This window comes from Ictalurus punctatus, chromosome 12 (assembly GCF_001660625.3).
Source record: "Ictalurus punctatus breed USDA103 chromosome 12, Coco_2.0, whole genome shotgun sequence".
Lineage (NCBI taxonomy): Eukaryota > Metazoa > Chordata > Actinopteri > Siluriformes > Ictaluridae > Ictalurus > Ictalurus punctatus.
In genome coordinates, this window is record NC_030427.2 from 20,313,427 (window position 1) to 20,341,144 (window position 27,718).

At 39.8% G+C, this 27,718-nt stretch overlaps 1 protein-coding gene across 12 annotated transcripts; it reads right to left on the bottom strand.

The window, feature by feature from the left end:
• Positions 1–4,401: 4,401 nt before the first annotated feature.
• On the bottom strand, positions 4,402–27,463 carry tpm3 (tropomyosin 3). Of its 12 annotated transcripts, none has more exons than XM_017481335.3 (10): positions 27,160–27,463; positions 26,226–26,351; positions 17,739–17,872; positions 17,175–17,292; positions 16,895–16,965; positions 15,654–15,729; positions 11,851–11,913; positions 11,667–11,736; positions 11,415–11,493; positions 4,402–5,640 (listed from the first exon to the last, which is right to left on the bottom strand). In XM_017481335.3, exons 1-10 carry the CDS (start codon positions 27,271–27,273, stop codon positions 5,478–5,480), a joined length of 1,014 nt encoding a protein of 337 aa, XP_017336824.1. In that variant the 5' UTR covers positions 27,274–27,463; the 3' UTR covers positions 4,402–5,477. The 12 variants fall into 12 exon arrangements, with proteins under 12 accessions (XP_017336824.1, XP_017336823.1, XP_017336831.1 ...); XM_017481334.3 differs by lacking the exon at positions 15,654–15,729 and adding an exon at positions 16,533–16,608; XM_017481341.3 differs by lacking the exon at positions 4,402–5,640 and adding an exon at positions 9,961–10,306.
• Between the last annotated feature and the right edge of the window lie 255 nt (positions 27,464–27,718).

A 27,718-nucleotide genomic window follows, 5' to 3' on the forward strand; every position in this document is an offset into this window, starting at 1 on the left:
TCTCCGTGGAGTGAAGCCAGACTGCTTGGTGTCTAGGAGGTTTTTCTATGTGTGGAAAGAGGAGAGTTGATTGAAAATAGCACTTTCAAGGGTTTTGGACAGGAAAGCGAGGAGGGAGATGGGTCTGTAATCGTCAACAGCAGCAGGGTTATAAGTGTTGTTTTTTTAAGCAGTGGGGTAACCTGGGCCATCTTAACTGAGGTAGGGAAGGTGCTGGTGGAGACGGATGTGTTAAAGATGTGCATGAGTGCAGGTAGTAGTGTGGGAGAGACAGCTTGGAAAAGGTGAGAAGGTATAGGGTCTAGAGGATAGGTTGGAGGATGGCTAGAGAGGAAATATCTATTGGACAGTCTCCAGGAGAAGAGTTGCATGTAGGAGGAGCCTGTCTATGGATGTCTGGGGTGGATATTTGTTTCCCGATTGATGTAACTTTATTGGAAAAGAAAGTTCCAACATCATCTGCAGTCAGAGAGGTAGAGGAAGGGGGAGGAGGGGGCGGAGATGAGAGGAAAAGGTTGTGAATAGAGTACAGGTGTTAATAGAGCTGCCAATCTTCTCCTGATATAGATACTATGAAGAGATATAATTATAAAGACCTTCCAAGGGGCAAGGTCTAGGGAGTGACATGTGAGCTGGACTGGAGCTTTGTGAGCAGATGTTGTCAAGAGCTGATGTTATAGAGTGGAGCATAGCATGTTAATTGCAGTGTATAAGTCCAGTGAAGAGAGGTGGATAATAGAGGGAAGTGAGGTTGCATTAATGGGGAAAAAGTGTGTGTGTGCATGGTGACCTGTGAAGGACTGGCGTCTCATCCAGGTCGCATTCCCACTTCACACCCGGTGTTCCCAGCATAGACTCCAGATCCACTGCGACTCTGACCAGGATAAAGAGGTTACTGAAAGAAAGTGAGATCTACTTTATGGACTCAAAAGTACATAGGAGACCATAAAAGTAGGCTGAATCTTACTTTAATTCATGAATGTCACAATCATATCATACTCCAAAAAAACAAATATGGTTTTGGGAGAAAGTCCATATGGACAAAAGGACAACATGCAAAACTCTGCACAGAAACTGATGTTCACTTTACAATTACTGACCAAGAGGACACTAAAGAACAACGCCAAAACCTTACTCACAAACAAATAAAACAAATGACAAGTCATTTCTTTAACATCGTCCAAGCATAAGATAACCTGCTTTGCTGCCCACTCCACTCCCATTCCATTATTATATCAAATCATAGTCACAGAAAATTATTTAGTAATATAATAAAAGGTAAGATTGCTTCATAATTCAGGGCTTTTTCCAAGCTTGGTGACAGTGGCACTGCCCATCAGACCCTTGTTGCTGACATACCTCTTCTTATAGTTGTACAAAAAAAAAATCTTTAGTGTAATGTTAATTTAATACACAACCAAGCTATCTGATTATATAAAATATATGTCTATACAAGAATATATAAGAATTTTTATTCATTTAAACAGTAAGAGTAGACGAAACACTTTAATGCCGTCCTTTGCTGCCCCCCAGTGGAAAGGAACGGGTCTAAAATCATCCAGACGCTTATGTTCTGCACCGCTGCAATGCTCATAAAGACCTAATGCAAATGTTCTTGAGTCAAATGGTGGTCACCTTCAGAGAAGGCCCAAAGGTTTCTGAGAATTAAATATTTAATATTTCATGCCTGTGATTTTGGTTAATATTTATTTTATATAATCATCACTGCAGTTTTTGCTTTATTTGTACACAAGTGTTAAATCTCTATTATGAAATGTTTTTTCTTTCTTTTCATATCTATAGTTAGCTATAGACAAGCTAGGATTACACTTACAACTAATATAAAGGCATTAAGAATTTTCTGTTCTTTTAGATGTTGGTCAAAATGTTTCATTATTTTGGGCATGTCGCAAACTCTGACTGTCACTTTGTCTTAGTAGCATTGATATTATATGATACTAATATGACATTAAATTCATACTTTGCATTTCCTCACCAGGATTTACTAAAAACATTAAAAAAAATTTTTTTTTTAAAAAACAAAAAAACATTTCAAATTCATATGGCTTATAAATGAATGTGCATCTGACAAATCTGCAGTAATGGTGATGCATTGATGTCAACATGGACCAGAAGGCTGTTCTGAAAGCAAAAAGAGGTAATCCACAGTATTAGTATAGTGTTCCTAATAAAGTGGCTAGTACGTTTCTATCTTAATCGGAGAGGGGAAATTGTTTCTGCACGCAGGAAACTACAAACATGGAAGTTGATCAGATTTTTCCCAGTGTGTGTGCAGCAATGGAGAACACTCCCCCACATTGCCCCACTCTGCAGGACTCAACCATGGAGGATTTGTGCATTGCAGATATGAAATTAAGAACATACAAAAAATATTCCTGATCAACAGCAATTAGATTTGTTAAATTAAGAAATGCTTAGTATATCATGCAGTCATTTGAGTGCTGCTAATGTTCCATTCTATAGATTATTTGCATGTGCAAATAATGTCACAAACAAGCCACCTATGCTCAGCCTGGGCCACACCCAACTTTAGAGACAGATCTGATGGAATCTATTGCATGGTTTTAGCCAAGAGACCAATGAAAAGATATGAATTTGGTGATCATCAGCATAGAAATTAAAACTGAGTATGTGACGCTGTAATATGACACTTGCAACACAAAATACAGTTTTTAAATGATAATGTTATTTACTGAAGCAGCAACGTTATCGCATTATGAATGCAGTTTCATAGATTTGGGGAATTAGTAACTACGGGGGCAAATACATTTTCACACAGGCACAGTTGGTATTGGATAACTTTTTTTGCTTCAGTAAATAACATTCTCTGAAATATAACTGAAAGAATTTAGTATGAGATATACACAAAAACAGAAGAAATCAGGATGGAGGAAAATATTTTTTCACAGCACTGTAGATAACAAAAAATAGCTGGAAGACTTGTAGCACTGCAGTGTTTTATTTATGTACAATATCTAGGGAATACATTGCAGAGCACAATGTACTGATTATATTATATCTCCTATTTAAAGTCAGAAACTACTCTATATGGCCTAAAGTTTGTGGACACCTGACAATAACACTCATGTATGCTTGTTAAATATCCCATTCCAGATTTATTCCCCCTTTGCTGATGGGGATGTGTTCATTCAGCCACAAGAGCATTAATGAAGACAGGCACTGATGTTGGGTGAGGAGATTTTGGGTACAATCGGTGTTGCAGTTTATCCTAAAGGTTTGAGTTCCAGTGAAGGGAAAAAGACATTCTAGACCAGTGGTTCTCAAATTGGGGGGCCACCAGATGGAGCCAGAGGGGCCACAAAGGAATTAAATTATTTTTTAAATCAATTTTACCTACATGTAAATCGGGATCGTCAACCTTTGAACTATGATGTACACAAAAATTTAATATTAATAAGTTAGATAAATTATACACAGCACATTCAGCTGAAACATCACCAAACCAAGACATACATTTATGCTTTGCTAGCCACATGCTGATAAAACCTAAGACTACTTAAAATGTTTACATTTTTAGATAGAGGACATAGGCTCTTAGCTGAGAAAGTTAATACAGAACAGCCCAGTGTAAAAAAAAAAAAAAGCTGAATTAAGAAAATATGATAACGCTACGGGTCCACAAAGGGATGCACCCTACACAAGGAGGGCCTCATGCTGAAAATGTCTGAGAACCATTGTTCTACACAATGATATGCCTCCAACTTTGTGGCAACAGTTCGGGGAAGATCAATATATGGGGGTCCTGTTCAGACATCCATATAGTCTATTTACATCTTTTTAATTTGCTGTTCCTGCCATTAAAGACCAAAGTACCAGTAAAAGGCAATAAGAAGACTGGGAAAAGTCCCATAATTCCAAATGTTAAACCGTGTGTGCATGTGTGCGCACGCGCGTATACATATCTACTTATATTTTTAATGCCCTGAATCAAAAACAATAAAACTTCCATGAGTAATTGTAATTAATCAGACACGAAATAATTAAAGGAACAGAAAGGTTTGAGCTTAACATGTTTCCCAATAAATATTTAAGGTTGCCACCTCCGCCCCTAAACTCTGCAACTACCAAAATTTATTAGACAAGTCTCGTCACTTTTGGAATTCATACCTCATTAAATCTTTCAGTAGATGCTGGTCTTTGGGTCACTAGGTCATAATTTGCCCCATTAGCTTTTTTTGTGTTATATATTTTTATCTAGCTGTTTTATTTTAGCATTTTATTTCCTGCATCTTTTACACTTATTTCTTCTACCATTTTTATTCAACGTGCAGTACTTTGTAAATAAATCTTATCCACTTAAAATGTGTTAAGATGTGTACAAAAACAGGAGTTTAAAAAAAATGTACTGAATGTTTGGCGTGATGTTAAAAAAAAAAAAAAAATCACGGATTTTATTATTTTTTTTAAAAAAATGCATCATTACAAAGACAATAACAACATGATTACATATATATGCATGTTCGACTTGTCCAGTTAAAAATATGCATTTTTAACCTTTTATTTACTTTTAAACGTTACCTCTCCCCCCCCCAATCGATTTCTTGGCCAGAAATGATCTGGAGATATGTACTACTTAGAGATCGCAAAACAAAACAACTAGAAGTGACGCCACTTAGATGTCTGTAAAAAAAAATAAAATAATAATAAAATAAAAAAATCCCTTGCTCCTGGCGGGAGCTTATTTGTGTATTGCGCCATTAAAAGCAGGCATGCACAGTCCACCATTGCTAATGAACACTCATCAATTTCAGGCTTGATGTTTGCTGTGAGCCAGTGGAGTGTTTCACATGTAGTGGTTCAAACAAGGCAAGTGGGTTTACTGTTAAAACAGTGAAACATCTTGCCTGGACACAATACATAAGTGAACTAAAAAAACAAAAAAACAACCCACAAATTAAAGGCTCTCATTTGGAAACCAGACCATTTTAAGACCTCACCTATAGAAATGGTCCCAAAAGCCTGTATGAAGAAGAAAAAATGGTGATGGGTAAAGAAAATGGGATAGGTACATCAACACAGATGTTTACCACAGAGCAAGGATTATACTCAAAAGGTGCTGAAATAATAGCACACAAAAAAATTTAAAATTTTAAGGATGGATGATGTCTAAAGACCACACTGACATTTGTGGAGGAAAGGGATAAAGTGAACTGTACCTAAGCTTTGTCATAACCAAAGCAACACACACTGAAAGCCTCAGATGAAACATCTCAGGGATTTGGCACCAATTTTAGGGGGGGGGGGGGGGGGGGGGGGAATCTGAATTCTGACAAATACAATACACACTCAAGACTCTGAACAGCTCTGGAAGAGGACATTGTGTCACAAATTTGCATAGAGATTTGGTGCCAGAGCTGGTTGCTTCTGCGAGCTCAGCTTCAACCAAGAGTTGGGTGAAGGGAGCGGAAAGGAGAAAGGAAACAACTTTGGGTGAATTAGACAATTTGGACCAAATTAGAGACATGAGAGGAGTGTGTTGAAAAGGGGAACGGAGGAATGTCCTCGTCCAGGATGTTTAAAAACTGTTCAGTTCGCTCAGGGTCTGGTCCAGAGTGGCATGGATCTTGACGTTCTCCTCCTTGGCATCTTTTAGGTTTTCTGCAAAGGTGTGGACACAAAAAAAAATGGATTTGAACCAACAGTTTCAATATTTTATGTTACATAAAATCAACATGAAAAAATAAAAAAAAAAATCACAAAAAAGGAAACCCTATTTAATAAAAAACATCCTATATTCAATTACAAAAATAATCAGAAAATGTCAAGGGGTGGAGAAAAACAGAAAGGGAAAAAATGAATAAGTGACCAGGGTAGAGGATAAGATTTGTGAGGTGAAAACAGCATTGAGGGTCATCACCACGATTAATGCTACTTGCTGAAAGGTCCATACAGTATGTGGCATGTCATACATATACCTTTTAACCATTTACAGTAATATAACATTGTAGAACATTCACAAAACAAGTTATTGGTAAACACTGTGGTATAACAGGCTTATTCAAGGCTATGATCAAGATTATAAGATGCTACTTGTATGTAGGACCACACAGTTACCCAGTCATAGGCAGGATCTACATCTGAGCAATATCACATCCAGATATTATCCAGTGGATAAAAGTGTAGCACAAGATGCCTTCAGCAACAGCTGAAAGTACAGCCATCGTACCCTTACTCTTTCTCTGTACTATGAGTCATTTACTAACTGGGTACAAGGGCTCATCAGGTTCCTCTCCCGTTAGCAAAGAACAGGAATCTGAAGCCACAGTGGGCACGGTTTCACTGATATTTAACAGTTGAAAACTGGAACATCACTGGTCAATTTAAGCGTTATGCATTCCGAGATGTTGTTCAGCTCACCACGATTGCAGAGAGTCTGAGTTATTCTAGCCTTCTGGTCAGCTCAACTAGTCTGGCCATTCTCCTCTGATCTCCCTCATTAACAGGGCGTTTATGGCTGCAGAACTGATGCTCAGTGGATGTTTTTTGTTTTTCAGGTTTTCACACCATTTTGTGTAAACTCTAGAGACGGTGATGTCTGAAAATCCCAGGAGATCAGCAGTTTCTGAAAAACTCAAACCAGACCACCTGCCACCAACCACCATGTCATGGTTAAAGTCACTGACTACATTTACATGGACAGCAGTAATCTAATTATTGACCTTACTCTGAGTAAGAATTATGATTAAGGTCTTTACATGAGTCGCTTTTAGAATACTCCTTTCATATATCCATTTTACATGTTCTAGAACATAGTTCAATTAACAGCACACATCATTACATCACCACGCCACACCGTCCTACTTCCCTCCAGAATTTCACGTATCAACATACAGTTCGTCTTCGTTATGGTACAGTATATAATTTTGGGTGTTTTTATTTAAAATTTTTATGAACACTTCAAGTGCGGTTAATTATTTGTCATGCTGTATGTGCAAACAGATGACTGCTTGAAACCGTGGGCTGTGTCCTAAACCACGTACTTACCATCTATATAGTAGCCAAGATACAGGTATTTCTCCCACTACAGGCCTATAGTAGGCAAGTACTCGGGTTGGGATGCAGCCGTGCTCTCGTTTGCCGTAAAACGGTTGAGCACTGCCGTGTGTGTGTGTGTGTGTGTGTGTGTGTGTGTACACGTGTCCTGTCACAAAATGAAAACTCCCACACGATATTAGTGTGATTAAGGTGTGTACATGTCCGTAATGCAATTCCATAATGTGACCAAAATAGGAATACTCCACATCTTAATTCAATTTATGTTTACTTCAAATATGACTTTAGTTGGATTAAGGCACTCAATAATCACTGTTTACATGGTAGTTTCTTAATTAGGTTAATATCGGACTATTGTTGTCCATGTAAACGTACTGACTCGGATCACATTTTTTCTCATTCTGAAGTTTGATGTCAACATTAACTGAAGCTCCCTGGCAGGATTTTCTGCCTTGTGCTGCTGGCAAATGACTGGCTGAATGGAATTTTTTTTTATTAGTATTTTTTTTTTTTAATTATTATATATTTATATATGCCTTGCCAGCATTATTCTACAAGTCAGAAGGGCAAACTCAGACCAATTCATTTTAAAGCCTAATCAGCATTCTCACAAATGGACAAAAGATATCCATTATAATTTACTACATAATTTAGACCATCATTACTGAAAATAAAGTGCTGAAAGCCAAGTGTGTACTTTGACATTACATGCTCCTCTCCTCTCCTTTCTGGAATCTAAAGCCTTTCCTTTCAGGGTAATATGAATGAATACACACCCTTTTCACAAGACTGTCAGATTCCATGGATAATAATAGTGTGACGTGTTGAATCACACAGCCTTACGCACTTGCAATGTGGACAGTCTGGTCTTCCTGTATACTATTGACTCCATGTCAATAGTATTATTGACATGATTATGATTCTATAACCAGATCTTGGACTTTAGATATATGACCTTTTTACAAAACACCTGAAGGTCTTCAATAGAAGAGAAGTTGAGAAACAAATGAAAAGTCAGTGTCACAAATCATGAAAGTCTAAAGTTCATGTGCCCTTATTCTGAATTTCACAAGACAAGCTCTAGGCTTTGATAAAAATTTACTTATGAGGCATTTTCTTATTACAATGTGCGACACTAAACAGTCTAAAAATGTCCTGATGATGTAAATATGACATCACAGCATAGCGGGTATTCAGATGGCATGCCCTGACTTGACTTTCTGACCTGGGTTTTTGTACTTTTAAGCCACTGTTAGAAGTAGTAAGGTGCAAATATGTTTCACTTTCACCACACGAACGTGTGCGCATCCAGCTGCGACACAAGCGGCATTGTTCACATACTTGTGTGCATATCTAATGTACATCTGGAGGATTCAAAGCAGTGTCCACTAGAAGGCACATCAGAGCCAAAACATCTCCATCCAGCAGGTTTCCAAATCAAACCATAACATTTAGCCATTTCAAGGACAGAAACTTTAAACACAAACAAGTTACACTTTAAAACTTTCTGCTGTTGGCATGATTGCGGTCTTGATCTCAGTCTAAAGTCAAAACACCCCCCCCCAGTACATTTAAAAAATATTTACTAATTTAGAAAATACAGAAGAATGGCACTCAAAACAGATCTGTCAGGAAGTTTAAGAGGATTTTAAAATTCAAACACCAACTTTAACAGGAAAATCTTTAGTGTTAGTACTCAATTACGGTCTAGAGTAGTACACAAGTCAGCGATTTGAGACACTTAAGTTTGTACACCGTCACATGGTGCTATACTGCCTCCACTATTTACGCTGGTAATGCTCTGCACAGACGCGTCACATTAATGTCTGAGGACATGCACAAGCTGACCACAGGATGTGTGTGGTGGCCATCTTGCATGTGCATACTTAACAGCAAGAGCAAAAATCATCCCTTACCGTGTTTTATACTCACAAATTTTTATTTTCTTCCTCGAAACGCATTCGAGCAGAGGATGAGCGCAGGGTGGGGAAACATTAGGAAACCTGGGTCATCAATGCCAACCCACATGTAAACAGACTAACACAAGGCAGTAAGGTGAAGCATAGGGTGAGGTGATTAATGATCAATTAGACCCTCCCTCCTATAAAGTCCAAATGAAATAAGCACCAATCATTTTGAATAATAAATGCAAAATTAATCAGATGACTCAAGGCACTAATTTGCAGTTTGGGGAAGGGGGAAAAAAGATTCAGTTTTAGCATTTACGATGGTTAATCTATAGAAAAACCTAGTCTTTTTTTATTTTCTACCGGTGTGTAGTGTGTCCGTCCCTGTACAAAAACTGCATTAGAAGACATTTTAAGCAGCAAGGTAAATATATCATTTAAACATATTCCTTACTGCTTAAATGTTAACGTTTCTGTTAAATCTTTCCTGAAACAGACATGCCTCGTTAACCTGCTCTACAATCTAGCTTTTTTGTGAAATTCAGTCCAATGTTTATTCTTGATACTGATTGGTCAGAAGGTGCTGATTCATTCTTGACAGCTCCATAAACAACCTTATGTTAAATGCACTTGTTCCATGTTTTATAGTCTCTATAGAAACAGTTAATAGTCTAAACGTGCCATTCATTAGTAAATTAAAAATTGCCAAATTGACATGGTATAAGAGGAATAACACCTTAGGACATGCCATTATTGGCTAAATCAATCAACACTGCTTCATCTCAGGCCACCACACCACCACGATGATGATGTTGATCGTTTTCCTATAGCAGGACAACCCATCCTGTTTTATTGCTTCATAATGAAGTATGACCCACTCCAGATCAAGCCACATAGGACAATAAGAATAGAAAATGGTGATGTGCATATGGAAAAGTTGCTCTATTATTGCCACCAAAAAAAAAAAAAAAAAAAAAAAAAAAGAGAGACACGTAAACATTTAAAACACAACAAAAGGTTTCTTTCACCCCTCCCTTCATTTAGCATGTACAGAGAGCGTCAAAATACAGCCAGAAGACAAAGAACAGAAGACAGATTATAGCACTGATGAATGACAAAACAAATCCAATAACTTTCATCAATGCCTGATTACAATTACAATAGTGTGGGAAAAGAAAAGACAGAACACAAAGGCATCATAAATAGAGAGAAAACATAAAGCAAGTAAGGACAGAGGTACATAAACCTGAAGATACAGAGAGAAAACAGGAGGATGAAGGAGACACAAGTGCAGGAGACAAGGCTGAGAGGACTGAGCGGGATTTCTCGAAGAAAGCCAGTCAGAGTAAAGTCTGGAAACTTATCTGCAAACAAACAGGGATGATCAACACCTCGCTACAGACAAAACGCTTCTCGTTTGTCTAACTTCAGCAAGGAGTGATGTTCAAAGCAGCTTTGCCATCCCCCCCCCCCCTCCCACACACATCACTTAACACCACACAACAGCAACTTTAGGAACTGGGTGAGTGAATAATCACAGTGCAAGTGCAGCAGAGCATTCCAGCTGAGCAGAAGTTAATACAGGTTATACCACAGCACAGCACAACGCTCAATTCGTAGCAGTCAATAAGTGTCGATTAATATTTAAGACAGCAGTTCCTGCTGCAAGGTTGATATTAATGCACTAGTTATAATACGATGTTTCTATAGTAACAATCTATATAGGGGTGTAGAAAATGTGTCATCTTTGATATGGTGGTGTGTTCCATAAAGCCGATTTTTTGGAAGACGTACCAATGCCCGCGCTTTGTAGCAGTCAGATGTGAAGCTGTACAACACAAACACTGACACGGGAAAGTCTGAGATTTCTAAATAATATGACGTGCTTCATTGTTTGTCTTATTAACGTCAAAATATTGAGGGAACATTTTACACAAGTGATAGCAGGAACTCACAATCATAAGTGGATAAAAAGTCTGATTTTTTTTTTTTTAATTAATAAAGAACTGCAATCATTGATTAATTGCTGTGGTATAAGAAATAAAACACAACAAAACATGTTGCTAGTGAAAACAATCACCATTCGTGGGTTTAAAAGCATCACACCACCACATGGTTGATTATTTTCATATTAACTGCATGACATGTCATGTTTTATTGCTTATTTTGCTAGGATTATGGCATTTTCGCCTTCAGTGTTCTTTTCAGGTGTCACACAGCCAAATCACTCCATGCAGTGCCTCTTTTCATCATAAGCAGCATGTTAGCAGCTCTTAAACACCACACGCACACACACAGGCAGTGTACCAGTTAAACCAAAACCCAACACACTGCAATTCCACAGCCACAAACTCATTATAACTCGACCTGGCGCTGAGGCTCAGGCACTACTGTGGTGCATAAGCAACGGAAACATCGGGCATGTGCATGTGTGTACACACAAAACACACAAAATACAGGCCAAGTAATTACATAGAGGTCATGTCGTTGAGGGCGTGATCCAGCTCTTCACTAATGGCCTTGTACTTGAGTTTCTGAGCATAGAGCTCATCTGTTTACACGAAAAATAAGAAAGGAATATAACATTTAGCACCAAGAACAGTAGAAAAGGAATTATAACCATGTTCTTGGAGACAACAGATAATGTAGAACACAAAGTGGGAGAATGCGAGTCTAATTTAAGAGTAGGGTTCAGAAAATGAGCTGCACAGCGGAATGTCTTACCTTCCAGGTCATCGATGGTCTTCTCCAGCTTGGCTACAGACCTCTCCGCAAACTCAGCACGAGTCTCAGCCTGACAAACACACACAGCACAGATTTTAAAATAATAATAATAAAAATAATAATTTAAAAAAAGTGGCGAGACGGAGGTCGGGTATATTTTTCAAGAACTAGAAAGTCAGCTCACTTCTTTCAGCTTATCAGTCAGGATCTTGATCTCCTCCTCATATTTGTCTTCCTTCTGGGAATACTGTAGACACATAAGGAGGAACAAAAGCATGCATGAACAAAAAGGAAAAGCCACATTACTGCATCTTCCAAACAACTACAAAATATTAGCTTTAGAATCTGTTTAACTTGAAAGACTTTATTTGGTGGCGAGTTGCTCACATTAATACAGACACTAACAGGCATCCCTGCTTGGAAACCTGAACTCTAAAACAAAAGTCCCCTTGAGGCAGGGGGAATGTTGTTCAGGGAAAAAGTGGGCGTTTCGTTCTTAACCTTTCTGCACTGCCAGTACTTTAAAACAGATCAGGACACGTGCATAGGAATGTGGCTGCAACAGCAGCAATGCAGCAGACATGACGCAGAAAAACAGTCACAAACATTGAGCCTGTACAGAACCCGCGTCCTTGGGGGCAAAAGTGTCCTTTATTGAAAAACTTTTTTGGGGGGTTTACTACCATTGTCCTACACATCACTATGAAGAGGGTGTACTCTGGACTATTGTTTGTAAGTGACAGCCTGAATCGAACTGAATGCTAAATAAACACCACCACTGGTTTAAAGTAGCTGATCCAGTAAATTGGCTCCGAGCACCAAATACAAACATAACTGACATAAAAAAAATAAATAAATAAAATAATAATAAAAAAAGTTTATCCACTATAACCCCCACACTCTTTTGCCTTTGCTCAAGATAATAAGCAGATGGTTGAATTAATCAAGAAGCTAGTCTTGTCTGAGGTACTGGGGGGTGTTGTATTAAGTGAGTTCAATAAGCCAGGCTTCCACCTCTCAACAAACCTGGCTAATTTGAATCAATTTGGATTCCAGGAAGAAAACTAATCTTAAGCCCCATTCAGTTACTATGGCAACGTATGCCTTAGGCAAATGTGTCCAGCTAATACTACCATAGACACTCACATTTTGCCCGGTTACAGCCTAACAAATGGTTGCCAACCTAGCACATATGTTATGCATACCATGGTCTGACAAGCTTAAACATTAGGATAGTATTATTTTAAATAAATAAATTTTAAAAAAAGTACCTTACATATAGGCTCAATAGATTTTTTTTTATTGGATGTGGATAAGACAAATTCCACTAAGCCATTAAGACTTAAAAGCTTAAAAGACTTAACATTTGTCAACTTTATCACACTGATAAAAACAGAAGTCCACAGTGAAGCCTGTTGCATGCGCACCCATGTCATTACTGATTGTTGAACATCCAGTGGACAGGGGAGTGTGTAAAGTGTTCCTGCAGCCACCACCACCACCAGCAGCTCCTACATGATCCTCTCACATTTTCTGAGCTTATCCTGCTATAGATTACTGTAGTAATCACTTTGAATCTATACTGAAAAATATCCAAACTATCTGCATTGTTCTACACTTCTTTGTATTTCTTTAATGCTAAGTAAGGCAACATATTTACATGTATTCATTTAGCAGACACTTTTATCCAAAGCAACTTACAAGTGAGGAAATACAAGCAAAATCCACATATGATGTGAAAGTTGGAATTCGCTCATTATTATATTTATTACTAACTCAAATATGTAATGCGGCTATTTTCTGAAACTTTCTCCATACAAAATAGTACTCGGCTAGATTTGCACTGAACACAGAACATTTTGATGTTTTATTTCTCTGCTGATGGATTTTAATTGCACCTAAATTCATAACTTCAATGAACACTAACACTTGTTCAATATCATCTTGATGAATTATTTGGTGTAATTACAAATTATTTCCCCCCCTCCATCTTCCCTACTCAATACAGTAGTGTGTAAACACCTATAAACGCATACTAGTGCTTTAGCGACTTCTAAGGATGTCTAACATTTTCTGTTGGCTATTTTCTGCCAGGCAGCTTCTATGGCTATATTAACACTAAACGCATACGTAAACAATTTATGCTTGTGGAGCCTTTAATGGACAAGTTGCTGTTTCTGTAATCAATTGTCAGGGCTTCTTTAATATCACATGCAAGCGTGTGAGCCTCGATTACTACATCTTCACTGAAGTGATCTGTAAGGCTAGTTTAAGTGAAGCCATAAATAGTTTATGGATTTTATGAGCTCACCTCATACCCCCAGTTGTCTTAACAAAAAAAAAAAAAAAACAACCCTCTGATAATGTATAGCTAAAGAGAATTTACATGCATTTCTGGTGAGGTAATATTTAAACACATTTTTAAAAGGGGTGGAAAAAAATTAAACTGGATTTTTGCTGGACACCTCACTGCCATTTTACTGTCCCTGTATAACAGAGCTACACTTTTGATTTCTAGGACAGAGGAGCTCTGGATAAACCAAGTAGTGACTCAGGAATACCACCCGCTTCCCTCCTTTTTGATTACAGCTCCACAAAATTTTATGTAATGTAATTGAACATGTTCATCCATTCAGTGTGGATGATGAAACACAGCTGCACAACCAGGAAAAGGCCACTTGTGAAGGCATGTAATCATTTTATATCCACATGACTGGGCAGAAGCTCCTGACTGTAGAATTAAATGGATTTGATTGGCTAAGGAAAAGGGGAGGAGGTAGGATGCTTCTTCAAAATATAGAAGCTATTAATGTTATTGTACAATAGTACAGGGTTTCCCAATCCAGCAGTTATATTTCAGTGTGCTTCAACTCAAAAGTCAACTCAAAAGAGTCAACAAGTCCTTTAACAAAGTTTTACCACCAGAACCAGGATACTGCACTAATGGAAAATGAATTAACTTAAGTGCATCTGTTCAGTAAATCAGGTTATGGTCATGATTAAGTTAGAAAACACCCGGGGGGGGGACCCCAACACACCACACAACACACATTTGGCATTATCTCCACTAAGACTGTGCAGGTCCTAAATCTCCCATCCCTCATGCATGTACTTTTCACCCTACTCATTTTTGGTATTTGGGGTTGGAGGGGGTTCTGAAGATATTTTAAAGATATACATCACAGAAAAATGTCCATTTTAACCATCGTTTCAAAACACCAGATCTCCATGAGACGCACATAAAACATGAATCCACGGATGCAGTTTATTCTCCATGACACTGTCTTGGGTCACGTTTCTTTTTTGTTTAAGTGAACTGTTTTGGAAATACAGTTGGCCCCAAGTTGACAGTCCCCATCCCAAAGAGTGGAGAAATCTGTGCAAAATATGGTTGAGTTTATACAGATAAGGGCCAGCTTTTGGCAATAGCAAATGTAAGCAGCCATATTTACTGTTTTTAACATTAGGAATGTGTGCCCTAACACTTGAGAGTCATTTTAATTTTGGGTTGAAATGGGCCCAAATGTAAATATTGTATGCAGTTCCTTCAAAAGCAAAGTTGTTCTTAGGATCATTTTATTGCTGCCATTTTAGGGCGATATGCAGGCCAGATGAAGTGCTAATTGCGACCTGCAAGGGATCCCTTACATTTTGCAGACAACCATGTATGTTTGGGCTTTAGTTTCCATTCTAATAATTAAAGATTGGTGGTGCTGTCGACGTGAACTGGACCAAAGGCATGCAATGCCTACTGTATGAAAGGTTGCTATGCGCTTACTCAACATGTCTGGTGTGAATTCTAGGTAATGCTGCTCCAGTGAGACTGTGCGATATGCACAGGCTGAATGAACTGGAGCAGTGGGCCATACTTGGCTTATGAACTTTGCATTTGCCACTAGGTATAAAAGAACATAAAATAAAGGCTCACGAGACACAAATACACACACGCTGGTCCCCAAAAATGTCCATGCAAAACACACTCCCTACCTTCTCAGCCTGAGCCTCCAGACTCTTTAGATTGTTGGTGACATTTTTCAGCTCCTCCTCCAGCTCGGCACATTTACTGAAAGCAGGACGGGCATTTTTGTTTGGGGAAAAGCAGGAGAAAGAAAAAGAACAGAAAGGGGAAGAAAAGGGCATGAAGGGAAGAATAAGCAAAGAAATAGAGCATGTACACAGTCAGTGAAGAACAAAGCTCAGAAGTGGACAGTAAGAAGAACTGCAGGTGTTAAAGTCCTTAAAGATGACCAACGTGAAGTGACTATGTGAAGCTTTCAATAAACTTAACAGAAATCTACAGGTGCATTTTTCACCATGGTGTAACTGAACAAGGCGAAAGTCCTACACCTAAGTTTCAAACCGTGTGCATCGAGATCTTCAGCTGGCAAACGCACGGCGTGACAAGGGTAATGTGGCAGGCACATGCGAGAAGCACTTGTTCATGCTTGTTCATGCTGTGAGGAGTTGGCCACGTCCTTAGTCTAAACAATCAAGCACACAGAATGCTAGTTGCAACAGTGTTAGCCAAGATAAAGGAGGAGGAAGAGAGGAGAGAAAAAGAAAAAGAAAAAAACGAAAAAAAAAAACAACAAAAAAAAAAAAAAAAACACCAGACTGAAAGCTACATGGAACAGCATAAGCAGAGATCGACAATGGCCATGGCTGGAGGAAGGGGCCTGGTTGACTTCAAAACAACGCCACCCCCCACCCCACACACATTTGCTTTCGACTCTCTTAAAAACTACCTGAACAAATTTGTTCAGTAAGGCACTACGTAATTGCTACTATTCCACCCAAAAACACAAAATGACAACCCTCACTAACAGGATCTCCAGAGTACACACACAGCACATTTAGCGCTTCTACCTTGTTCTCAGAAGCATGCAGAGTCTTCAGTGTTTGGTCCAGCACCCTTAGCTCCTCCTCGAGCTGCTTCTTTTTACTGTTTGTTTAGTTCAAAGGAAGTCGCACCAAGGGTCAAACATGCACAAAAACAAAGGGATAGATGGACACACACACACACACACACACACACAGAGCAGGATTCAGGTTAGGACATAGCATTCCTTTTGTCATGCAAACGTAAGTATTTTCCTCATGCCTAAGTGATCTAGCTTTATTGAAAACACACACGGCTTGAGGCTCTCTCAGACATTAACATCTAGAGAGAGTACTAATAAAGTGCAGTGCATAGAAGAGGTTTGTCTGCTTAAAAACGCATGACTCACGCCTCGGCGAGCTCGGCTCTCTCCTCAGTGCGCTCCAGCTCTCCCTCGACGATCACCAGCTTACGAGCCACCTGTATACACACACAGTCAATTACTTCCAAATGCTGGAATCTGTCACGCCATCCAGATGGTGTGTGGGTGACATTTTATACACGCAAGCGTGATAGGACAATGACCACTACATTGCATACATTCTTCAGTTCAGTACTGCATGCCTACATGCTGAACTCAAGTCAGTACAAGCTGCTATCAGGGATGGGCGTGCATGCACGTTGCTCACCTCCTCATACTTGCGGTCGGCCTCCTCAGCAATGTGCTTGGCCTCCTTCAGCTGGATCTCCTGTAACTCCATCTTCTCCTCATCCTTCAGCGCTCTGTTCTCTATGACCTTCATGCCTCTGTTCCACAGACAGAAAGACGTTGTTTGCTTTAGCCGATTCACCAAGGCCCTCTTCACACCTGGCATTAACACGGGTGACCGGACCATAAGTGGAAAGCGCTAAGCACAAGTGTGCACAGGGTCCAACTCATCTTGAAGACGCATTATGAGCCGATCACTTGCCACATTTGGACGTGGTCTAGGACGCGTGCAATTACAGAACAGCATCCTTCACCGTTTTATCAGTCATCCGTTTATAAATTTCATTAACAGACCACGTGACGCCCTCCTCTTGATGAAGCGATAACAAGTGACCATTGGAGACGTGGTGCCAGGTGTAAACGGCTATGTCCATTTGTGATCGGATCACTTTAGACAGGCGTTAATACCAGGTGTGAACAGGGCCAGAGTGTGCGGATAGATGCCTTGTAAGCTGCTAGTCACCAAATATGTGCTCGCACATACCTCTCACTCTCATCTGCTGCCTTCTCTGCCTCTTCCAGCTTCTGTAAGGCTGTGGCCAGTCTCTCCTGAGCTCTGTCCAGCTCCTCCTCAACGAGCTGGATACGCCTGTTCAGAGAGGCCACCTCGGCTTCAGCCTACAACACACACACACACACACACACAAAACTGTTAACACAATCAAGTAATGAAAAGGCAGTGTGGAGAAAAAGGGAGGACATCATGAAGAACTCAAAGACAAATATAAGTGAGGATCCAAATATTGTCAGGTTCTTAACTCTGGTCCTTGGATACCCCACCCTGCTCTGAACACACCAGAGTCAACAAATCAGCTAATTAACACGGCTTCCTGAGTTCAAGTGGATGTCTCAGAGCTGGGAAAAAGACTACAATGTGCAGGACAGGGGGGTTCTCCAGGATGAGGGCTGGGAACCTGCGAGTTCAAGAAAATGACCAGACAAGGGACATGGAAATACTGGCACAAATTTTGGCTCTAAGAAACTCAGAGATAAACAGTTTGAGGCCGCACAGCTAGTCCTGCCACTTTAATGCCCATGTATGTTCATAGTAGTTCGTTTATTAAAAAGAAGAAGAAAAAAAAAACAACCCCCTGTCTAAATGGACAATGTTTCAACATTGTGTTTCCAGGAAAATAATAATAATAAAAAAAACCAAACAATAGGTGTTAGAAACAAGACACGTTTTTTAACTAAAAGTGCCATCCTGCTCAGCACTACACCGCTTCACTCTGCTCAGCCGGATATGACGCAATCGCTCGCAAAGACTGGCGTTTCGCTCCTAATAAGGTATGAGGAACTACGAAGTCCAAGGAGGTGAGCTCATCACGAATAAGTGCACTGAATACCGTCGAATGAAGCATTTCAGACATTTCTAGAGACATTTCTACAATGTGAGGTGTGGAGAAACCAGCGGAAAGGTTCGAAAGCACCTGAAAAAGCCGCAGAGTGTCATGGCGCACCTGGTCTCCTGAGGCTCGTGCTCAGGTGTCTAACGAGGTCCGAGTTAGCCTCCTGACTCCTCTGAGGCAGGGATGAACGAATAAAAAACACTAGTTTAGCCGACTCAAGTCCTTCCTCTCTCACAAAGTGTAAACACAGGAAACTTCAACATATATTTAAACAAAATATCCAAGAAATTAACTTAATAAAAATGGGAGGGGGAGACATTGTACAAGCTAACAGTTCGGCATGTCAAGATCAAATACAAGATTATTTGGACATAAAAAATGAGCCTCCACGGTTTTTATAAAGTAATATGGTGCGTATTCTTTATTACTATATAAATTAGGAAGGCAGAAGAATGTCAGAATGGTGTCTTCAGCAGCCAAGTGCTAACTTTTCATTGGAAACAAACTGACTTCGATTGAAACTCCTGCTAGGATGCTGCCTCGAAATGCCCTTCACTGCTCTAAAGGGCGTTGATTTACAGAGCTGTGAGCTGAAATTCAGTTCTGTACGCTGTATAAGGGATGAATCAAGCCTCCAGTTGAACATTATTAAAAACATTGTAACGTTGAGGGGTTTTACCTGCTCTCGGGCGCGCTTCTCTTCCTCGACCTGCCTCTGCAACATCTCGGCCCTTTCTTCAGCCTCGTCGGCTTGCTGCTGCAAAACTTTAATCTTTCTCTTCACCGCCTCGATGCTGTTTGTACCGGCCATTTTCTTCTTCTTTTCCCCTTCTTTTTTTAAGAGTAGTGTGATCAATGAATCGGGCTTATATCCTCCTGAGCCTTAGGAGCGTTTGTGCTGCACAGAGTGATGAGTGTTGGGGAGGGCTGGGGGAACAAACCAACGCCCCGCCAACGTGTAGCACAAGTAGTAGTGACGAGACAGGACAGCTTTCAGCCTTTTCAGCTCGCAGAAGGGGCTTTGTGCGTCTTGCAAGTGTTGTAAATGGTCAAACCTAACAGAGAGTGCTCAAACACTGCCTTTTGTACATTAATCTTGAGCAGGAAGTGCAGAAAGTTTTCTCTCTCTCTCTCTCCCTTCTCAGTAGGACGTGGCAAGTTATCCAAATTCACAGGCTTCCGCTTGTACACCACGTCAGCTTCCCCCCCAAAAAATTTCTTCCAATTTATATATATATATATTTCCTTAAATTAGCAGCGACAGACTCCCCCCCCCCCCCCCCCCCCAAAAAAAAAAATCTGTCTTCCTGCACAGTTTGTTTGACTGCTTCAACTCCCCCCCCCCAGCTTTTCAACCCACTTCCTGTTCGCGCCACCCAGCCTGACCACCACAATGGAGCACTCTGCTAGCTGATCCTGGATCAGATCTATCAGGCACTCGGAGTGAAACCTGATTGGCCACCCTGCGAATCACACGTGTCCAGGTAAATGACGTCACGTAAATGAAATCACGTCGGCATTCCAGACCGCTCCTTATCCAAGGTGTGGCTTAGCTGCACGCGACGAAGGGTTATACAGGATTGTTTCCACCCTGTCTCTCTATCTTTACCACCACCTAAAAAGTTAACACTCAGTTCACGCTCAGAACCGGAAGTGTTGCACTGCATTCCTATTGTTAAAATCATATTCGCTATAAGAGTGTGTCATCAGCATTAAGAACACTACACCTGAACGTTGCACCACTCTGTCTTTCTCTCTTGCAAAACGAAACAGGATGCTGAAACACACTGACACACTCCTACATAGGATAGTTACCACCTGCAACAGTCTTCTAATGCTTTAAGACTCACCTTAGCTATGTGTCACTCCCGCAACATCCTTCCTGCTAAATCAAGGTTGTTGGGAAATGTGTTTCCTCCATACTGTGTACCAGTTACCTCTGTGTACCAACTGTGTACCAGTTACCATGGAGGAAACACAATTTTAAGTATATCTATAAACTGAGTTGTGTTAGTGTTGTTCAGTACTTGTGTGTTGTGTTATGGGTTTAAATTAATGCAAGAATTCTATCAGTATGTCAAACATTCAATTCGCAGGTGGACGAATCAAAAACTCATTTGTTTTGACTCACCAGGCAAGTAAAATCTCCACACGAACACGTACGTGAACATTGCCATCGTTTGCAACCTCATGAAGTCATCAAGTCGTCGGCCCACATTTCATCTGTGAAGCGGCCTTGCGTCACTTGCAAAACATATCATACAAGTCTGGCTATCTTCTTTATTTTCTCTCCATGTGTTTATCTGCAAGGTGACTTACTTATAGCAGGAGAGTTACATGACCCGCTTTGCTTGATTTCATCATAGTCGCCACATACCTGCATATTCCTGATTGTCTGTCGTGGAAGCACACAATTGTATAGAATGTCTTTGTATGCTGCAGCAATACAGTTTCCTTTTACTGGAACTAGGTGTCAAACCTAAACCTGTTCCAGCATGGCAATGCCCATGTACACAAAGCAAGCTCCGTGAAGACATGGTTTGCCATGTGTCTTGAACAGAGCCCTGATCTCAACCCCACTGAACACCTTTGGGATGAACTGCACTCCAGACCTCCACAACCGACGTCAGTACCTGACCTCACTAATGCTCTTGTGGCTGATTGAACACAAATCCCCACAGCCACGCTCCAACATCTAGTGGAAAGTCTTCTTAGAAGAGTGGAGGTTATTATGACAGAAAAGAGGGAATAAATCTGAAATGGGATTTTTAAAAAAGCACATATGGGTGTGATGGTCAGGTGTCCACAGTCTTTTTACTATACAATATAGCTACAAACCAAATGAAACCTTTTGTTTGCCAAAGCCAATATGGAATAGGTTTTTTTTTTTCTTTTTGGACGAAAAAAAAAACCCAAATCTGCTTATCCTGGATGCCCAGGATACTGATTTTACCACACCTTTGACACCAATTTACAACATTTTCAAAAGACACTAATTATGACATTATGCTTTCATATAACTTTATTCCACAAATATTCAAGTCAGTACTAACTGGTATATGCAGCATTTGTCTGACATTTACATTTATTCATTTAGCAGCCGCTTTTATCCAAAGCGACTTACAAATGAGGAAATACTAGCAAAGCGATATATCAAGCGGAGAACAATATAAGTAGAGCTACCATACAAGATCGTTTAATTAAGTTCTAGAGAAGCAAAGTGGCAGAGTAGAGGTGTAAGTGCCAGAGTAATTTTTTTTTTTTTTTTTTTTTTTAAGGATAATGTGGGGTTGGCATTTTAGGGGTTAGTTCATGGAAGAGTTGTTTTTTTTGAAGACAGTGACAGATTCTGTGGTCCGGATTGAGATGGGAAGTTCATTCCACCACTGAGGGAAAGTTAGTGTGAAGGTTCTGGAAAGGGCCCTTGAGCCACGCTGAGTAGGCACTACTAAGCGTCAGTCATTAACCGATTGCAGATTGGGTGAGGGAACGTAAACCTCAAGGAGAGTGTTGAGGTAGGGGACTACTGTTCCAGACAAGATCTTGTACGTGAGCATCAAGGCCTTGAATTTGATACGGGCGGCTACAGGAAGCCAGTGGAGGGAGATGAAGAGGGGCGTGACATGGGTCCTTTTGGACTGGTTGAAAACAAGGCATGCTGCTGCATTCTGAATAATTTAGAACACTGCCATATTTTGTTCTTTCTTCCTCTTCTGGATTTAGGTGTGTTTCTTGTTAGTATTACTTATATAAACCCCTGGAACAGAAATGAATACCATATTAAATCTTAAATAAAATTTATAATGAAGATCCTTAGCTAGGAAACATCCTTCCCAATAGTTTTGATGTCTAGTCTACCAAATATAATAAGAACGCTTCCAAACCCTTGTGTTAACACTTCCCAATGCAAAGAGACAATGCACAGCATGTCCCAAAGATGGCCTGAGCAATTCATACGGATTTCTAAACACAGTCATACCTGTAGCACCCAGAAGGCTTAAAATAAGATCAAGCATGATGGATTCTGTGTGTGTGAGTGTGTGCTGTATTCTGACTTTACTCTGTGGTTTAGAATAAGCTTGTTTGCATGGCTTTAGTTATGGTAATGTTGTGTAGCAATAAGAGGTAATAATATTACCTGATATTTCCACAGATTGCCTGACACACACATTTGTACACTCATTCACAGCTAGGGCCAAGTTATGTTAGGCAATCCATCTCCTGGCATGTTTTTTGGAAGTAGGAGGAAATCAGAGAACCCAGAGGAAAGAACATGTGAAAATCTGTACGGATCGAATCTACCTGGAGCTGTGTGGCAACAATGCCACTCCTGACAGTAGGTTGTGCAACTTTAAATGAAAGACAGTAAAGTGAAAGCAACCCTGAAGTATTGGCAGTGGAAAATGTTAGGCTTTGACATAGTTATCATATCCTGTCGCTCCTTCCCATTCCCTATCAGTGTTTTTGAGTTGTCACTGTGATCCTGTAGATGCACTACAAACCCAGCAGCAGATGGAGACAGAGTTCATGGTCGGATTTTACTTACCCAAGTTTGCAGTTTAACCGTTATTATCTTTTATATTAGTCGTAAAGATAGAGAAAGGTCACATCTGACATTTACTGTGCTATTTCATACCTTTGTGGTCAGCTGAATACACCCACTCATTAGATAGCAAAACTCCTGTGCTGGTGGTGGGGATAATGCTATATGTCGACCTTCTGAAAAGTATGCTAACTTATGCACTCAATACTTGGTCGAGGCTCCTTTTGCATGAATTACTGCATCAATGTGGCGTGGCATGGAGGCAAGCAGCTTGTGGCACTGCTGAGGTGTTCTGGAAGCGCAGGTTGCTTTGATAGTGGCCTTCAGCTCGTCTGTATTGTTGGGTCTGGTGTCTCTCATAGATTCTCTATGAGGTTCAGGTCAGGTGAGTTGGCTGGCCAATCAAGCACAGTAGTACCATGGTCAGCAAACCATTACTAGTAGTTTTGGCACTGTGGGCAGGCGCCAAGTCCTGCTGGAAAAGGAAATCAGCATCTTCATAAAGCTCGTCAGCAAATGGACGCATGAAGTGGTCTAAAATCTCCTGGTAGACGCTGCATTGACTCTCGACTTGAGAAAACACAGTGGACCAGCACCAGCAGATGACATGGCACCCAAATCATCACTGACTGTGGAAACTTCACACTGGACTTCAAGTAACTTGGATTTTGTGCCTCTCCACTTTTCCTCTATACTCTGTGACCTTGATTTCCTAATGAAAAGCAACATTTACTTTCATCTTCCCCATGATTATGGTTGTGTGTACTGAACCAGACTGAGAGATTAAAGGCTCAGGAAACCTTTGCAGGTGTTTGGAGTTAATTAGATGATTAGAGCTCTTCTCAGGTCGACATTTCTGTATTATAAATTTATTACAAATCTATGTATTATAAATCTTTATTTTAATATTCTGAGATAATGGATTCTTGATTTCCATGAGCTATAAGCTCATCAAGACAAAAAAAGGCTTGAAATATTTCACTTTATGTGTATTGAATCTAGAATATATGAAAGTTCCACTTTCTGAATTAGATTATGGGAGAAAATCTACTTTTCCATGTAATTCAATTATTTTGGTATATCTGTATAGTATATATATATGTGTGTGTGTGTGTGTGTGTGTATATATATATATATATATATATATATATATATATATATATATATATATATATATATATATAAAACTACACAACCAAATATACAATAACAATAATGAAATTTAAGGAAAGGTGTTGTTCAGATGAACAAATACATATATATGTATATATGTATATATATATATATATATATATATATATATATATATATATATATATATATACATATATATATATATATATATATATATATATATATATGTATATATATATGTATATATATATGTATATATATATATATATAAATATATATATATATATATATATATATATATATATATATATATATATATATATATATATATATATATAGTTGAAGTCAGAGGGTCAGATACCTTAGGTCCAGCTGAACAAATAGATTTATCTTTGTGGTTTTAGGGAAGCTGTTTGACCAGCCATAAGCTGCGACTCGAATTACATTGTCCTTCAGCTCTCACATTATGGCTATACAGTAGTCCTCCCAATGACTCAGAGCTCTATTTAAACCATCTTTCTTCATGGGGGGATCACCGCATGTGGCACAGTCCATCTGTCAGCTTCTGCATGGCGACAAGCGCCAAAACTTGATGTGTCTGATAGTTCTTGTGTTGCACACTATTAAAACTATTGATTTTCTAATGGCAGAGGATAAGAGCTTGGGTTCAAGGTTTGGTTTTAAATAGGAATTGAAATGACAGCTGTAGTAATGGCAACACACACTCAGTCTCCAATTGGAGCAGAGCTTATGGTCCTGGTTGACTTTTTAGATCAGTGAATGCCATAAATCTTCCTCTGATGACCCTGAACAGTGTGTGTCTCTGCCTCTGAATGAGAACAATGGGTTCTCCGTCACACAAGCCAGTATAAATGCCTGCTATAAAGAGGAAATATCTACATTCCGCAATACCGCCAGCTCATCACTCTGTACTCATTGTAATTCCTACTCACATTCAATACTACATACAATAGTCATCATTTTCCCAAACACTCCAGAATGAAAACATCCCATAAAATTCCATAGAAACTGCATACAAAACACACACACACGCACACACACACACACACACACACACACACACACACACACACACACACACACACACACAGAATTCAAAACCCCTTGCATTCTCTCCATATGTAACTTGAAGGCCACACATTATGACAACAGGTGGGCCTGCTATATCCGGACCTCTGATGGAACGGTTAATCATGAGGGTGGAAACAATAGAAAAGTATACGAAAGAAAGACAGAAACGATTTAATGCGACTACTGTAACTAATCTTAACACTACACCACTACTTAAACCATGATCAGCATTAAGGAGTTCATTAACATGGTATATACAGTACAGTAAGGAAAGTGAATGTAGATTGGACCAAAAGATACGCTCAATTATTTTAAACCTCGTATGAAGGTGGTCATTTTTGTAGTGCAATGGTGAATAGTGTGAATATGTGTATACATTTAAAGCCTATGACATGCTTATTTGTAAACTAGGAATTAAGACTCATTTCTCAGATGTAAATCGATGTCTAATGGGCCAATGCGGTATGGGCCAATGCGGAGAGTCTCCCAATCTTCTGACACCCATTGATTTATAGGTATGGAGCTAAAACAAAAGTGGTCTATCAGTTGTAAGTATCCACCTGGGTCACATGCGGAGTATTGGTACTAAATAAGTCTTGCTGTCACCTCAGTGGTGCTTGGCGGTATGAAAAAAGTATGGACATGGCAAGAGGAGAGCACAAGAATAGAGGTAACAATGGTGGGTGGGGGATATCTAGTTGATGTCAGAGTCCAAAAAGGAGGAAAGACAGAGGCAACTGTGCAGGAATAAAGGGATAGAATGAACGACAGGAATGGGGGGAGGAGGGGCAGTGAGCAAGGTGGCTGGACTATGGCATGGTATGTTTGTGCTTGGTGGATTGTTGTCACTCACATCAGCAGCCTTCTTCTCAGCTATCTCCAGTTTCTCCTGGGCGTCCTTCAGGGCTTCTGAATACTTATCGAGCTCATCCTCAGTTGACTTCAGCTTCTTCTGCATCTGAATCAACTCGTCTTCATGCTGGGAGAGAGAGCGGAAAGTGGAAGTAAAAAAAAAAAGTGAATCGTTATCACTTACATAATGACAGTGAGACCCCTACTTTCCTTGCCCCTCCTAAGCTGGCACTTCATTACAAGTCCATGTCTTTTCCAGCTCCCATTCTTTTTTCTATTGCTATTTCAACAACTTGTGCATTCAGATTTCATCCATGGGAAGTTCCTATCTCCCACAATCCAAAGTTTCCTGCTTCCTTTACATTGTTCCACGAGCACATTACAGACTTCTGACAGATAGCTTCAGCTTTGAGCGCTCCGTCTAGGATTACATTCCACCCACATTAGCAGCGGGCTCGACCTTCTGTGTTAGATTTTATGTTGTCACTGTGGCATTTTAGTTTGATTTCACACCCTTACAGTGTCCACACACTCTCATTGTATGGAGATGCTCAATATATGATGAATCTATGTTGTGTTTATGGTGCTGAATTTAAAGAACAAGCTAGTTTCCACTATATTTTAGATAATCACGCTTGTGGTCTAGAACTATTTGATCTTATTTACAGCTTTGCTAACTTGCAAGCTAATGGCGTAATGGCTTAAAGTAACTCATTTTGTCTAATTCATGTATCTAAATAATACTGAGCTTAAACTTAAGTTCGTGAAGATCTTGAAATTGTATTAGTGAGTAATAGCCATGAAATTCCAGCTCCCTCAGAACACATTCACAGTTGGGTATCTACATCTAAATATGCCTACATCTCAAGCAAAATTACACAATAATTTACAGATACACTATTAACCAAGCCCCCCCACACCTCGCTCTCTCTCACCTGTTTGCTTCTTTCCTCGGCTGCTTTCCTGTCAGTCTCGGCCTGCTCTGCCTGGTCCAGAGCGTTCTCCTTATCCAGCTTCAGCATCATCATCTTCTTCTTGACGGCCTCCATCTTGGCTGTGGTGAGTGGAGCTCAAAGTACGAGAATCAGACGAAGTTAAAAAAAAGTGGTTAAATGAGGAGTGTGGTGATTCTTGAAAAACAGATGAGGATCAGATAGAAGGATGGAGCTCAAAGACGTTGACAAAGAGGTTGAGAGCAAGAGGAAGAAAAGAGGAAGGGAGTGAAAGAAAAGGAGCCCAAACTCAGTAAGAGATAAGGGGAGGGCCTTTATATCAGGGGGGCATTTCCCCCCTCCCATCTTAATTACACCATGCCCCCTTTTATTGCCCCACCCAGGTCTCTGTCCATGTAGCTACCTAATACAGGCATAGAACAAATGAGATCCCTTGGCAATATTAATAAAATCATTCTGTCTCATTCAAACTAGTCATGTTGTGACAACAAACACTAGACAGATTTGTCGTATATTGTCCATGTTTAGTCTTCATGGCTCT

Excerpts from the sequence above, each read along its gene's own strand:
- tpm3 (XM_017481335.3), bottom strand. The coding sequence starts at position 27,273 with ATGGAGGCCGTCAAGAAGAAGATGATGATGCTGAAGCTGGATAAGGAG. Across the intron at positions 17,293-17,738 it reads GCAGCAGATGAGAGTGAGAG|AGGCATGAAGGTCATAGAGA; the intron begins GTATGTGCGAGC and ends TCTGTGGAACAG. Across the intron at positions 5,641-11,414 it reads CTCAACGACATGACCTCTAT|AAAACCTAAAAGATGCCAAG; the intron begins GTAATTACTTGG and ends ACACCTTTGCAG.